Below are 12,731 nucleotides of genomic sequence, written 5' to 3'. Positions count from 1 at the left end.
TTTTTTTTTAATGTTATATATACACCTCGGTAATCACTCGAGACAATAAGAATGTCAGTGACAAAATGGATTAGCATATTTTCTATGTTTTAATATTGTATAAAAGAAATGTGCAAAAATACAAGATGGAACAGATAGAAATACAGTAACTTTACATCACATTCACTTGTGCTTATAGAGCTTTAAGAGAGTGAATCACAAACCAGCATCTCAATCAACGACCGGACCGGGAGACCCTTTCAAAAGTCAGCCTTCTAGTTAGATGGGTGTAGCTTTGCAGCGGTACGTCTGCCACAATACCGCAGACATGGAAATACGAGGAAATTAATAAGATAAAAACCATACAGTCAGTTTAATATGTGGGGAAATCGCCAGTAGTCAACAGAGGCTAAGAGGAGATAATCCAAAACACAAGTAACTCATGAGAATGTTGTCACGGGAGGGAGACGGGCAGTGGGTCACCCCACCTAGTGCTTCACAGAGTTATCCAAGGATTCTTCATCAGCATCTACATCATCGTCTCGCAGCTCGCTGGAAATGTGGATTTCAACTGTACTAGACTCTGAACCTAGCAAGACAAGATAGGTGTAAGTTACTGGGTGCTCCTGCAGTTTGCTGATCCATCTATAAATTTCTGTCCTCACACTGATTGGCAGATGAACTATAATTTCTGCAGTGTGGACTTCTTTCAGTACATTGTTCTGCAGAATTGAGGTTTTTTTTTTTCCTTTAATCTACACCTAGATTTGACTAAACATGATTGGAGGCAGAAACATACATTTTTTAAAAGATGGTTTGATATCGCTTTATTTCTAAAGATGCATCATATCAAGGACACTGAAGGGTGACACAAAAACACGGAACAGCCATTTTACATGATCCACATGTTGCACAAAATGCTTTTAATCATCCCAAAACATTAAGAAGCATCTCATCAGATTTAAAAAGCAGGTAAAGTGACAAATGTTGCTCTCGATAACAGCTGTTCTGCTGTTTGCTGGTGGATAGAATAACCTGGCAACCGAGCTTCTTATACCAGATTCATCTATATTTCACTACTTTTGTGTTAAGTCTCTATGTGAAGGTCACAGTTTTCACACATTTTGAAGCTGCTCAGTAAAAAAACACGTCCTGTTACTGCGGATTAAACATCATGCAGAATGGTAGCAGCGTAGTTGTCATTTGGTAATAACATAATCAACATTTCATGTGGAATGTGATTTCATGATACTATACAGATCTGTGTAGCATAGACAAAACCATGTAAAAGACAGTTCTGCATGGTTTTCCTATAATATCGCATCACTGAATAACAACAACAAATCCTTTTGTCAGTGGATTCTGTGATGCCATAGTTGTATTATGGCATCACAATAAGATCAGATGGCATCAAATATTACATGGGATGCTGATGGGTAGTGTGTGAACTTCAGAGCCTCACCAGCCCTGATAAACAGGTGAGCTGTTGCTGCCACTGAAAGCCCCATTACCTTCTGAGAGGACACTGATGCCGTCAGAGTGGTGCTGCCCGTTGCCCACTGTGGTTTTTTTGGCCTCCTGGACGTGACTCTGGTAGAGCAGAGTCGATCCCACCAGGGGGTTATGGCCTGCAACGTTAGGCCCTGAAGTAGTCACCGAGTCCCAGGCCAGCTCTCTCCTCCGCTGCAGACTGAAGTCCACATCGAAGCCCGTCCAGCCGTGAAAGGCCAGCGTGTTGAGGAACGCCTGCATCGGGTTCAGGATTCCCTGAATGAGGGAAAACGGATAGGAATGTAAATCCTCCAAAAGCTCTTTATTCTGTCTGAGCGAAGTGTTCACTCACCATGATGAACCATGTGATGAGGGCTACGTTTTTGATGTCCCTGAGGCTGATGTCACTGATATCCGTCTGCATCTCCAAGTAGAAGAGGAGACTCTCATTGATGATGTTGGGAATCCAGCTAAACATAAGCAATAAATAAACGTCGCGTCTCAGTGAGACATAATTCAAAATGCCATCAAATAAAAATGCAGTTGATAACCATCAGTAATTATGCAGTAAAAGCCGTGTAATGTAGGCCACCTTAGGTTTATCTGTTGTGTATTCAGGCATACGAGGTTTCATTAGTTTCTCTAGTGAGAGTCACATTACTGGAAGGATTACGCCCCAAAAAGAGGCCAACGCTATAAATAATTCCTGGAAGACATATTTTTCATTTGCGCATTGGCTGAAAATGCATGAGAATTAACACAGAAGACACATTTCACTTAAAATCAGTCAGTTTTACAACCGTACTGCAATGTTTTACAAATACACATTGCAAGCATCGATTGGTTTTCATTCACTCCCGTGCAATAATAAAATCTATTACACTTGAGTTTGAGTAATCTATAACAGTGAATGCCATGTGGAAAAATCTTAATCACTCTGAAAATGAGATTATTCTCATACTGACCAGATGTTTAAAACAATGGAAAGATAAGGTCATACTAGACAAATTCAATATGGCTTTGATTTGTAACAACATATTGTGAAGAAAAGTTGTTGTTGAAAAAAATCTGCAATCACACTGTGATCTCTTAAAAAAGTAGCATCCAATAAAACGAAATATGTTTGCTAAAAGTGTAGAAACAACATGTGGTTTTCCTTCCAGATCTCTTCTTGTCACCTTGAAGCTGTCAAGCAAGCAACAAACTAAGAATACCTTAATAAACTGAGGCTGATGAAGAGACAATTAGGAAAAGAGCACCTCATAAAAGCACAACATGTTGTTTTTACACTTTTTGTGTGCATAAATGAATAGAATATAACATTTTATTCGGTGTGCTTTAGGGGTGCTCGTATTTGGAGTAGAGTGGTTTCAATCTTCTCACCTAACAAGAATGGAAGAAAACAACTGTTTTAATGATATCATCCTGGTAATAAAAAGGGGTAACGTACCAGATAAAGAACACCAACATGATTTTAAAGAAGCGTATTTTTATCTCGTTGGCCAGACGTCTCTCGTTTTCCGTGTAGATCCCTTGTCGTCCTTTTAGCAAAGACGTCACTATGTTGGAAGGAAAAGAGACGCGTTTGGGATATTTTAGCAGTTTTAACATTCACCTCTGTCACACATCTTCACGTTAAGAGATTTTGAGAACCGACCAGCAGATAAGGTCCGATTAAAGAAGACCGGATTGGCCACCAGGACGAGCAGCATCGGTGCGTAGGTGGTGACGTAGTGAGGGATGGCGTGCTCCAGGCCTTGCTCACAGCTGAATAAAGAGCAAAAGCAAAATAACATGCAGTTGAAATCACATTTCTACAGCCCTGCACGGATATGTTATCATCTGGAGTCAGGAAAACAATGTACTACAGCCATACACACTGACTGAATGTATTTATGCATGGTTTCATCTGCCTGTGTATTACAATTTATTCTCAATTTATTCTGGAAGTTTAAAGAAACAAAGCATCTTACTCGGAGATGGATGGGTAGTACAGCATGGCCACACCTTCAACACACAACAGCACAGCCAGACCCCATGTAATCATGTGGTAGAGGATAATAGTGCTGGGGAAAGAAACAAGTCATGAGACTGAGCTCATAGCGCATGCTGCAGCTCCATATCTGAAAGATGATGACAGTTGCAGCGAATGAAACACGCAGGCTGGGGAGGAAAGCTCACTGTTTAGTTTGTTGAAACACAAGAGCTGCCTCAAAATACAATCTGCTACCAGTGTGTGTGTGTGTGTGTGTGTGTGTGTGCGTGCAATGGTAGATGACAGGTGAGGTTCAGAGCACCTGAGTCCTGCAGATGTTTTCACCACCAGGAAAACGTCGACGGCATAAAAAAATGTCCACCAAAATGAGGCGCTGAAAAACAGCTGGATCCATATCTAGAATGTAGAAAAAGACAGATAGAATGAAATGATCATGTATCTACATGATTTCTGCTCAAGCATTAAAACAACTGAATCAGACTTTCTTTGGGATGATGGCTGGATGCCTGAATGCAATTCACATACCGCGCTGCTGACACAAAAGACCTCTGGCCAGACATCAGTGCTGTTGGCCACTGAGATGCGGTCAGCGATGTTTGGCAGTCCCAGCCACACGGATGACCTCACAATGACACCTGAGAGAGGACAACCACACACACACACACTTACTGCTGTTCACCAGGATCAGGAGAGAGCCGCTAGAGGACAACATGACGGGTGAGTAATGCATGAAAAAAAGTTTTTCTACTGCTTTTTTGTTTTTTTATTTATCTGGGGGTTTTTTTTTTTCGTTCGACCTGCAGTTGTTTAAAAAAGCAGGTTATATCATGGAAATACCAACCCCCTCCAGGTGTGTTTTATAAGGGTGTTTCCATGTCCTGCTACTTCACTGTCAAATGGGAAAATAGGAGTTCCCCCCATAATCTTAATGCGATGCAGGCTTACCTATGCTCAGCATTTTATTGGTTTGAAGTGTTATAAAGCTCGCTGTGTGTTAAGTACACCTGACACGTATGACGTCATCTGCCCTCACCTCGGGGCGGAAGAGAAGCGAACCAACCACGTGTGCAATTAAAAGTGTAACTACCGCTTTAAAAACGACTGACGCTGCGTTCAGGTGCCTGTAGGATAAATGGGTTTCAGTTATTATGAGTCATTTCAAAATTCGCACAAGATGACTGTGAGTCATTCTTTTGTTTTGTAATGAGCTAATTCAAAAGTGAGAGTCTAACTGGATGTAAAAGATTTGTTTTTCCTCCTCTTGTTGCTTTTTACAGCAACTTTTATTGATTACAAGTGTTGATAAAAGCAGCCTTCCTCATCCAGGAGATGAGTCATGCTTTAATGGATGTCTAATGCGTTCTTTCTGTGTGGATGAGAAAGATCGGAAAGCTGGATGTGGTTCATCAAAAGTGTTAAAAAAGCTAAATATTTGCGTGCGTAATTAGCGCCAAAATGCAACACCACGTTGTGAAAACCGTGCGCTCACGTGTTCCGGTACCTGCGCATCCCAGCGCGTCACAGAGGCTGATGATGAACAGGATCCGGGAGGAGGATGCGGGCCTCGGCAGCGGGTACTGACCCAGTCTCCTGTATCCTCTGCGTTTAGGCAAAAGTTGTAAAATAGCAAACAAAAGGCTGAGAGACGCACTCCCTAAAGCCAACGCGGCAAACAGGTCCGGCTGGAAGCTGACAACAAACTGGGTCGCGGTGTCCCGGTTCGGACAGCAGAACGTCTCCAGCCGGGGGGACGCCATGGAAGGAGGGAAAGGGAGCCGCTGGGGCGCAAGATGAAGACAAGAAAAGGAGAGGAAATGAATGAGTGCATGGCCCAACTCTCAGGGAAATCACGGGTCGGGTCGTCATGTGCTTCCATTTAATCCCTGCAGTTGTAGTTTCACTAAAGCCGCAACAGAAAAATCCCTCAAAGGAATGCTGCGTGACAGAACGTGACGTGGGGCCAGTCTGTGTTCCACTAAAGCTGCTGCTGAATGGTTTATACATGATATAAGGAATGAAAAATAATTCAAAATAGCTAATTATGCTTTAAAAAACAATCATTTAATTTTAGTCCAGTGAGCATTTATGACTCTTCTTTTTTTTTTTTTTTTTTTTAAAGTAAAATGTTTCTGGTGATGACACTGATTAGAACCCAGCATGGAAAGTTTGTTGCAACCCTTTTCTGAAATGATTGCGTGCACATGAACACAACGCGTCTTTTGATAAAGAGATTTTTCAATGCATTAAATTCACTTTGATTGAGGGAGTCGTGAAAATGAAATATCCAATCGGTGACACAAACCCTTAAAAGTAGATACTTTATGCGTAAATGGGACGCCTGAGAATAATGCAGGCTCAGCTCCATCCCTCGCCTCACGAGAAGAATGATATTTGGTCCATTTTACTTGCACGGCCTCTCTTTGACCTGAGTGTTGGAGCATGATAAAAAAGAGCCAATACTCTAAATAATTGTCACTCTAAATATGCATGCAATATTTGTTGGGCACATCCAGATACAGGGGAGGTCCTGGCACTGTTGGATTATCTTTCTTGGACAGAAAATTGAAAATATGGTTGGACACAGGAATGCAATTTATTCAGGAACCAAAGGACCAAGGGTTGTGATTATTGAGTCCACTGTACCTCAGCAGTCACTGAGTTTGTATGATGGCTGACTAATCCAAATGCACATTCTCTGAAACGCACAAAGTCAATTGCATGGCAAAGCTTGTAGCCTGCAGCCAGGCATTGACAACTCCCTGAGGAATACAGACGGCATCGACTTGCTGTTTAAACACACAGTCGTCTATATCAGTCTGCACACAATGTAATTGTGGTTCCTCAAACACAACACACATTGCTACTGCTGTCCATTCAGGAATAGCAGTAGTGTTAAAATGTTCATCTTCTACATAGCACAATATCTGGAGTGGCCTAAATTGGCAATCACAGCATTGTATCCCATAATACAATAGCTAGCACCCAGTCCAACTGGATTTATTTAACCTTCATGACAAATTCTATAGGGAATTCATTCAACTCCATCAGGAAATAATCCGTCAGGTTGTTTCCTTCAGTGAAATCAGAGGAATAGAATTGTTGTTTATGGGGTGAAAAAGCCCTGAGTTGTGACTTAAAGGCTACCCAAGATATGCAGACATTTGTATGTAATCACAATTTGACACAAATCAATATTTATTGAGAACAAATTAAATTTAGTTAAAAAGATTTGGCTTATTGGACAGCATTTAATAAATAACAATTTCCAGTAAAGCATGAACTGGAATTCTTCCAGTAGAAACTTCTTTATTAAAGATGATCTCTTCCAGATAAGTTCTCTGGCAGATGGAAATACTGTTCTTGTTTTGTTTCCCACCAAAAACTAAAAACATCTATTGACTTATCAAATTCTGCATCAACGCCATTCTACATAATGATAAAAGAAATAACATTTTAGAGCTCCTCTATTAAACACTTAAATCCAGCAATAGATGCAATTTTCCTCCATCAATTTCCATCCATCCATTTCCATTCAATCTGGAGTCGTTCTGGTAGCAGGAACCAGAGCAGTATTCCAAACATCCTTCTCCCTAGCAACATTTTCCAGCTCCTCCTGGGCGATTCTGAGATGTTCACAGGCCAGATGAGATATGTAACCCCCACGGGGGGGAGGGGGGTTAAGGGGCTCTATCCGCGGGGCTCCTCTGTGCTGGATGTACCCAGAAAACCTCCTACAGGAGGCATCCTGAGCAGACTCCTGAAACCAGCTTCCACAATGCTCGCCCATTTTCCCTCCACTCATGAGAAAATCCCCAACATACACCCTTCACCTCCCTGTCTGGAGGCTGTAACTCACCCTCCAACCAACAACAAGAATGTCCCCGTTCATGAGATAAAGAAAAGGATTGTTCTTCTTCCAACTTAGGGGCAACGCTGCTGATGTCCAGCAGAGACCCATGATCTCAGCTTTTGCAGGCGCTGATTCTCATGCCAACGGTTTCACAATCAGCCTCCAAACTTCTCCATTCTGCAGATCACAAAATAACGAAGTCAACAGAAGTCTGCTATCAGCAAAGAGAAGACGCTATCCTGGCCTCCCCACACACTCCCAACCTCGGATGGAGCCTTGGAGACCAGGGGGCAGTCTTGGCAGAATCTGATACCCACTGAGAACATTTTACCTGAAAAAAGAGCAGCTATAAATACTTAAACAGGATTTTAATTGTAGTAAAAACACAAGAAGTACTGTCACACAAATATGAACAGACTTACTTGTGTGATTAAACAATGAAACTTGTTTTGAGCCACTTAAACCAATAACGTGTTGGTGGTTTTAGATTTGACTAGAACTCACTTAATTTCACCCATCCTCATCCTCCAATGCCCTCCTTCGACACCGCCCATCTCCTGCTGGGGAGGATGGGTGTGGATGTAGTGTCAAGTTACGCACATGTTACAGACCTGCTCGACTGGCTCCCTCTCCTCGTGACACTCAACCAGCCTGTTTCCTGCACAGCAACTTTTTTTGTGTGTGCGAAAGGAAATTACATCACAGCTCCACCAACTATATTGAAAACAGATGGGGACCAAACGTCTTTAGGATCTGTCCAACGTTTTTCCCAGTCAGGAATCAAATCAGGTGGGCGATAAAAGAAGTTTTTTTTTAGTGACTGCCACCGTGAAGCATGCTTGCTGAAGGCAACAAGACTCCACATGACTCTCCATGTCAAAGTGGGACTGCTGTTTTTTTCTCTAACCCTCTGATGAGTGGTAAGTAGCTGCCGGCGGTATCTGCTCACACACTGCAGCTGGAGTGTTCTGCTTCACAAAGAAAGTTTTACTAAGTTGCGTGACTGGGTTTTTCACTTCAGATGTTGAATCGGACTGGTCTCCAATTCATGACGCTGCTTTTAATGGACGACTCCTCGCTCTGCAAAGACTCATCGCACAGGTAAAGTTTTGATACTGCTCAAAGAGAACGGTTTGACGTAGAAGTTTTACGAAAGGTTTTCCCATCTGGGACCTAGCGTTTGAAGCGAGTCTCGTATCTTTTTGTGTGTATTTTTGTGCTGAACAGTATGACTGTGTTGTTCACAGGGTGCATGCGTGAACCTGAACACTCTGGACAAGGTTTCTCCTCTCCATGGAGCGTGCATACAAGGCCACGTGGCTTGTGCTAAACTTCTGGTGGAAAAAGGAGCAAATGTTAGTAAGGCAACGTCTTCTAGTCGTATTTTTCTGAATAGATCTAAATATAAAATGATCAACATAATGTGTGTTGAGTTGGTTTTTTTGGAGAACCTACTTAATCCTGCTGGGATCATCCTAAAGTGCAGCTCCTGTAAATCATTGTTGTGGTTTACTTTGTGTTGCTGCATGTTAGTTAGAGATTTACCAAACACATATTAACAAAGGAAAACCCTGCAAAAACACAGTGTGACTCATCAGTGCACGACAGGACATCAGCACACAATCACTCAACCAATCAACCTTTGTTTGTATAGCGCTTAATCACATTAGCAGACATTTCAAAGCGCTTTAACGGACAGAAATTAAACAGAACCCTCCAGAGCAAGCATAAGCGACAGCGGTGGGGAAAAACTCCCTCATTGAGGAAGAAACTCCGGGCAGGACCCAGACTCCAGAGGGCGGTCATCCGCTGTAGACAAAAGTGACCCAAATGTGTTTTTCTGCTCATATATGACGCATATACAGAACATGAAGTGCACAAATCCCACAGACATGATCTTTTTATTTCTGATCTGGTTGACATTCAATCGGGATTGTAGCTCATCTGATTCCTGCTGATGTGACCAAGTGTCAGCAGTCAGAGCAGAACTCACATGACCCAAGAAATGAAAACCTTGCACCATGTGACGCTCTCTTCATCAAAACACTACTTCATTCATCACATCAGTTCATCATTCTGTTTTTAATAAAAAACTGTGGATAACTCTACTCATTCTTACCTCCCCCTCCCCCCCCCCATCAGGTAAACAGCTCGACAGTGGGTGGAGAGACTCCCCTGTCGGAGGCTTGTGCCCGGGGCCACGTGGCCTGCATGGCCCTGCTCCTTCAACACGGAGGGAATCCCTCAGGAAGCAGCCAGGCCAGCTCTCCGATACACAAAGCAGCAGAAAAAGGTCAGATGTCACATTTCGTTCTCTACACAGACAACCTGTGCCGAGCCAGTCCCTATCAGAGGAACAAAAAGTACCAGAACATTAGAAGAACAAGATTAGGTTAGATTTAATCTAGTGAAAAATATTTGGCTGTTGCAGTTTACAGGGTAAAATGATTGAATATTCTTCTAATAGGATTCAAAGCTACGTCCTTCCCCTGCATCCGTTCTCATTGTGATGGTTCTGGTGACTCTGTCCAGGTCAAGCAGAATGCATCGAGCCTCTCGTTCAGCACGGCGCAGACGTTGATCAGTATATCAACCAATCAGGTGTTCCACTGCATGTCGCCTGCTCCAACCAGCATCTGAGTACTGTGAAAAAGCTGCTCCAACTTGGTAAAAATAACTTTTAACCTATTTGACAGATATTTTCATACAGTGTCGTTTGAGATACTGGAGTTTCATAACAGATGCATAAGAGATGTAACAGGTAATACACCTTAGTAAGAAGTTTGAAGACATCCTTTTTCGGACAAATGGATCTCATATTCCTGCATAATGTATTAAATAATGACTTACTAATAACTTGCATTTGACAATTCATCAATGCTTAAATTGTGGACTTGTTAATGCTACCTATTGGCTTTAAATGAGGTAAAAAGGAAAAAAAACATTTCAAGAAAAACAATTTATTTGGCAAATATTATAATTTTCAATACTGGACTGTTTTCCATCTACATCTTTATTTGAGCTAAGCCTTCGTCAGTCAGATAAATCTGTTGAAACGCATATATTTACCTCAGAGAGCTGATGGAGCATGAGCAGCCAGCATCAGGAGTAAAGTACCTCAGCAGCAGCAGTGCCTGTGCAAATGCGCTGTTTCCTATATAAAATATTGATTATGTGGTGGCCTTGCTGATTTGAGATTTCACAACCTGAGTAACTTGAGTGTAGCTGTTAAATGAACCAAACTCTTTCTTGTAAGCAGGGAAGAGATGAGCGACGCTCTGCTGGAGAAGAACACAGCGTCTGACCGAATGGTTTGTTCTCACGGGTCCTGTGATGAGATGACATCGTATCTCTATCTCTCCTCTTTCAGGTGCTAACGCGAACAACTGTGTGTCCGGTGAGTCACCGCTGCACATAGCTTCTCGTCTTTCCAACCCTGAGCTGGTGTCCGTCCTGCTGGACCACGGGGCCAGTCTGTCCCTCAAGAACAATGAGGGCAAACACCCGCTGGACCTGGCATCCCCTGATAGCCTGGTGGAGAGGCTGTTGAGACAAGCAGGAGGTATTCACCCCAAACTCAACAACAAGTAGCATTCCTGTGGGGATTTAATGACCTTTGCATTAATCTAAACATCTGTCCATCACGGCTTCCTGCTTCTCCGATGACTCCTGCCCAGGAGTGTCTCCTCTGATGCAGCTGTGTCGGCTGCACATCAGGAAAACTGTGGGCAAGAAGAGGTTGGGTGGGATTCACAACCTTCACCTTCCTGCAGAATTGAAAGAATATCTTCTGTACCATTCCTAGCCACGGGGAGTTAAATGAACTGAGCGGCTGCTGCTGAAGTTTTATTTCTCTGGCAGCAGGGGGCGCACTTGCACAGTCTTGTAATGAGCGAACAAAACCGTGGCTCATGGTTGTAATGGTAATTATGTGTTCTCTTCTTTTGTTATAATCCAATTCTCAACATCAATATTAACTTTTATGTTAGGAGTTTAAAGTCTTTCAGCAACTTTTTTTTTCATCATTAAATATTCACAAACATTAAGGTATTCAAAATGAAAATATGTGCTCATAAGGATTTAATAAACTTTGTAAAATTAATGTTTAATAACATTTTATATGCTGAACCAATATTTTTTGAATTATACCAGTGTTTGCGTTCAGCTAAGACTGTAGTTTTACAGCAGCACCGGTGCTGCTCTTTCTGACGCTGAATGTTAAAATGACTCTCCTGAGAATATGTCCACGGATGCATAGAATATTAATAACAACAACAACAATAATAATAATAAAAATAAAACAAGTTTATGGCTCAAATGATGACACATAAGTCATCTCCAAAGTGAGACGGATGGAGAAAAAAGTTTGAGTACTCAGTGTATTTATTTACAATTTAATGCTTGATGATTAGATACTAAAAAGAGGCATCAATCACTTGATGATACATTATCAGGCTGGAAGGTACACAATATCAGAGGTCCTCTGTTTAATCAGCTGGATTCCTTACATTTTACAGTCATTTCCAATTATTACTCCTTTTAGTCGGTTTGTTTTCTACGTGAAATGTGTTTCTACTGATTATGCTGCAGTCATTAAAAACCACCAAAAAGTGTTGGTAACGCACACTGTGTAAAGTGCATATATATATTGTACATAAAATGTATATTTGCATGAGCACATGAAGTTACCAGTCTAAAAACATTGGTTCTAAAGGTCTAAATAATCTAATGCTCTTGGTTTGTAGTTGTGCACAAGGTTTGTTGAGGTTTTATAGCAAGTATTCCACAACAAAGCAGTCATTTCCCTTATCTCTGAAGAGATAAATGCAATCATCAGGAGAAGCTCAACTACACTCAACAATGATACACATAACATATAAAAGTCAAGCATTCATTGTATGACTTACTGTTACAGCCCAGGTTTTCCTTAAACCATAGAACACAGTGTTTTGTATTTCATTCATCTGAGGGGAGGAGTCTGGAAACTGTACACCTGTAAAATCTGGAATATATTAGTTTCTGCTTTCCTTATGTTCTCCAATAATTCATTATAAATATCTGAGTAGAGCAATCTCTGCAACTAAGATGAAGCAGTGACCCACTTCAAATGATATCAAATGAATGTCCTGGCTGACCTTGGCTGGAGGCCATGTACAGCCAGTTTATTTCAGACCCACATGAAAATCAACCATCAAAAATCACATTAATGTTTAAGGTAGAAGAAGAGACACCGATTCACCTATATCCATGTTTGTGGTGGGGGGAGGAAGCTGGAGAACCCAGAGGGACCCCACAGGGATACCATCAACTCCACACAGTTCCCCACCTGGATTAAAACCCAGGATGCTGCGTCATTATGTCATATCATCTTTAATAATGCTCTCACCATCCTCAAGGACTCTTCAAGGTCAACCT

General features: G+C 41.8%; 2 protein-coding genes across 3 annotated transcripts; one reads left to right on the top strand and one right to left on the bottom strand.

Moving 5' to 3' along the window:
* Positions 1–70: 70 nt before the first annotated feature.
* Positions 71–6,114, bottom strand: gpr143 (G protein-coupled receptor 143). Its single transcript, XM_068329534.1, has 9 exons — positions 4,968–6,114; positions 3,992–4,101; positions 3,768–3,862; positions 3,444–3,536; positions 3,128–3,237; positions 2,921–3,029; positions 1,823–1,940; positions 1,491–1,746; positions 71–568 (listed from the first exon to the last, which is right to left on the bottom strand). Exons 1-9 carry the CDS (start codon positions 5,221–5,223, stop codon positions 468–470), a joined length of 1,248 nt encoding a protein of 415 aa, XP_068185635.1. The 5' UTR covers positions 5,224–6,114; the 3' UTR covers positions 71–467.
* A 1,867-nt stretch (positions 6,115–7,981) lies between these two features.
* LOC137605084 (ankyrin repeat and SOCS box protein 9-like) lies at positions 7,982–11,940 on the top strand. Of its 2 annotated transcripts, XM_068329483.1 has the most exons (7): positions 7,995–8,236; positions 8,338–8,417; positions 8,564–8,671; positions 9,459–9,609; positions 9,849–9,983; positions 10,687–10,878; positions 10,994–11,940. In XM_068329483.1, the coding sequence occupies exons 1-7, from the start codon at positions 8,152–8,154 to the stop codon at positions 11,119–11,121; spliced, it is 879 nt and encodes a 292-aa protein (XP_068185584.1). In that variant the 5' UTR covers positions 7,995–8,151; the 3' UTR covers positions 11,122–11,940. The 2 variants fall into 2 exon arrangements, with proteins under 2 accessions (XP_068185586.1, XP_068185584.1); XM_068329485.1 differs by lacking the exon at positions 9,849–9,983 and having other exon boundaries at positions 7,982–8,236.
* Positions 11,941–12,731: the final 791 nt, after the last annotated feature.

Source organism: Antennarius striatus, chromosome 12 (assembly GCF_040054535.1).
Source record: "Antennarius striatus isolate MH-2024 chromosome 12, ASM4005453v1, whole genome shotgun sequence".
Taxonomy (NCBI): domain Eukaryota; kingdom Metazoa; phylum Chordata; class Actinopteri; order Lophiiformes; family Antennariidae; genus Antennarius; species Antennarius striatus.
The sequence above is the reverse complement of the archived record's forward strand: the minus strand, read 5'-3'. Positions and strand labels throughout refer to the sequence as shown.

Coding starts and splice junctions, on each gene's coding strand:
- gpr143 (XM_068329534.1), bottom strand. CDS start 5,223: ATGGCGTCCCCCCGGCTGGAGACGTTCTGCTGTCCGAACCGGGACACC. Junction 3,238..3,443: donor TACTACCCATCCATCTCCGA/GTAAGATGCTTT, acceptor CTCTTTATTCAG/CTGTGAGCAAGGCCTGGAGC. Junction 3,030..3,127: donor TAATCGGACCTTATCTGCTG/GTCGGTTCTCAA, acceptor CTTCCAACATAG/TGACGTCTTTGCTAAAAGGA.
- LOC137605084 (XM_068329483.1), top strand. CDS start 8,152: ATGCTTGCTGAAGGCAACAAGACTCCACATGACTCTCCATGTCAAAGT. Junction 8,672..9,458: donor TGGTGGAAAAAGGAGCAAAT/GTTAGTAAGGCA, acceptor CCCCCCCATCAG/GTAAACAGCTCGACAGTGGG. Junction 10,879..10,993: donor GCTGTTGAGACAAGCAGGAG/GTATTCACCCCA, acceptor ACTCCTGCCCAG/GAGTGTCTCCTCTGATGCAG.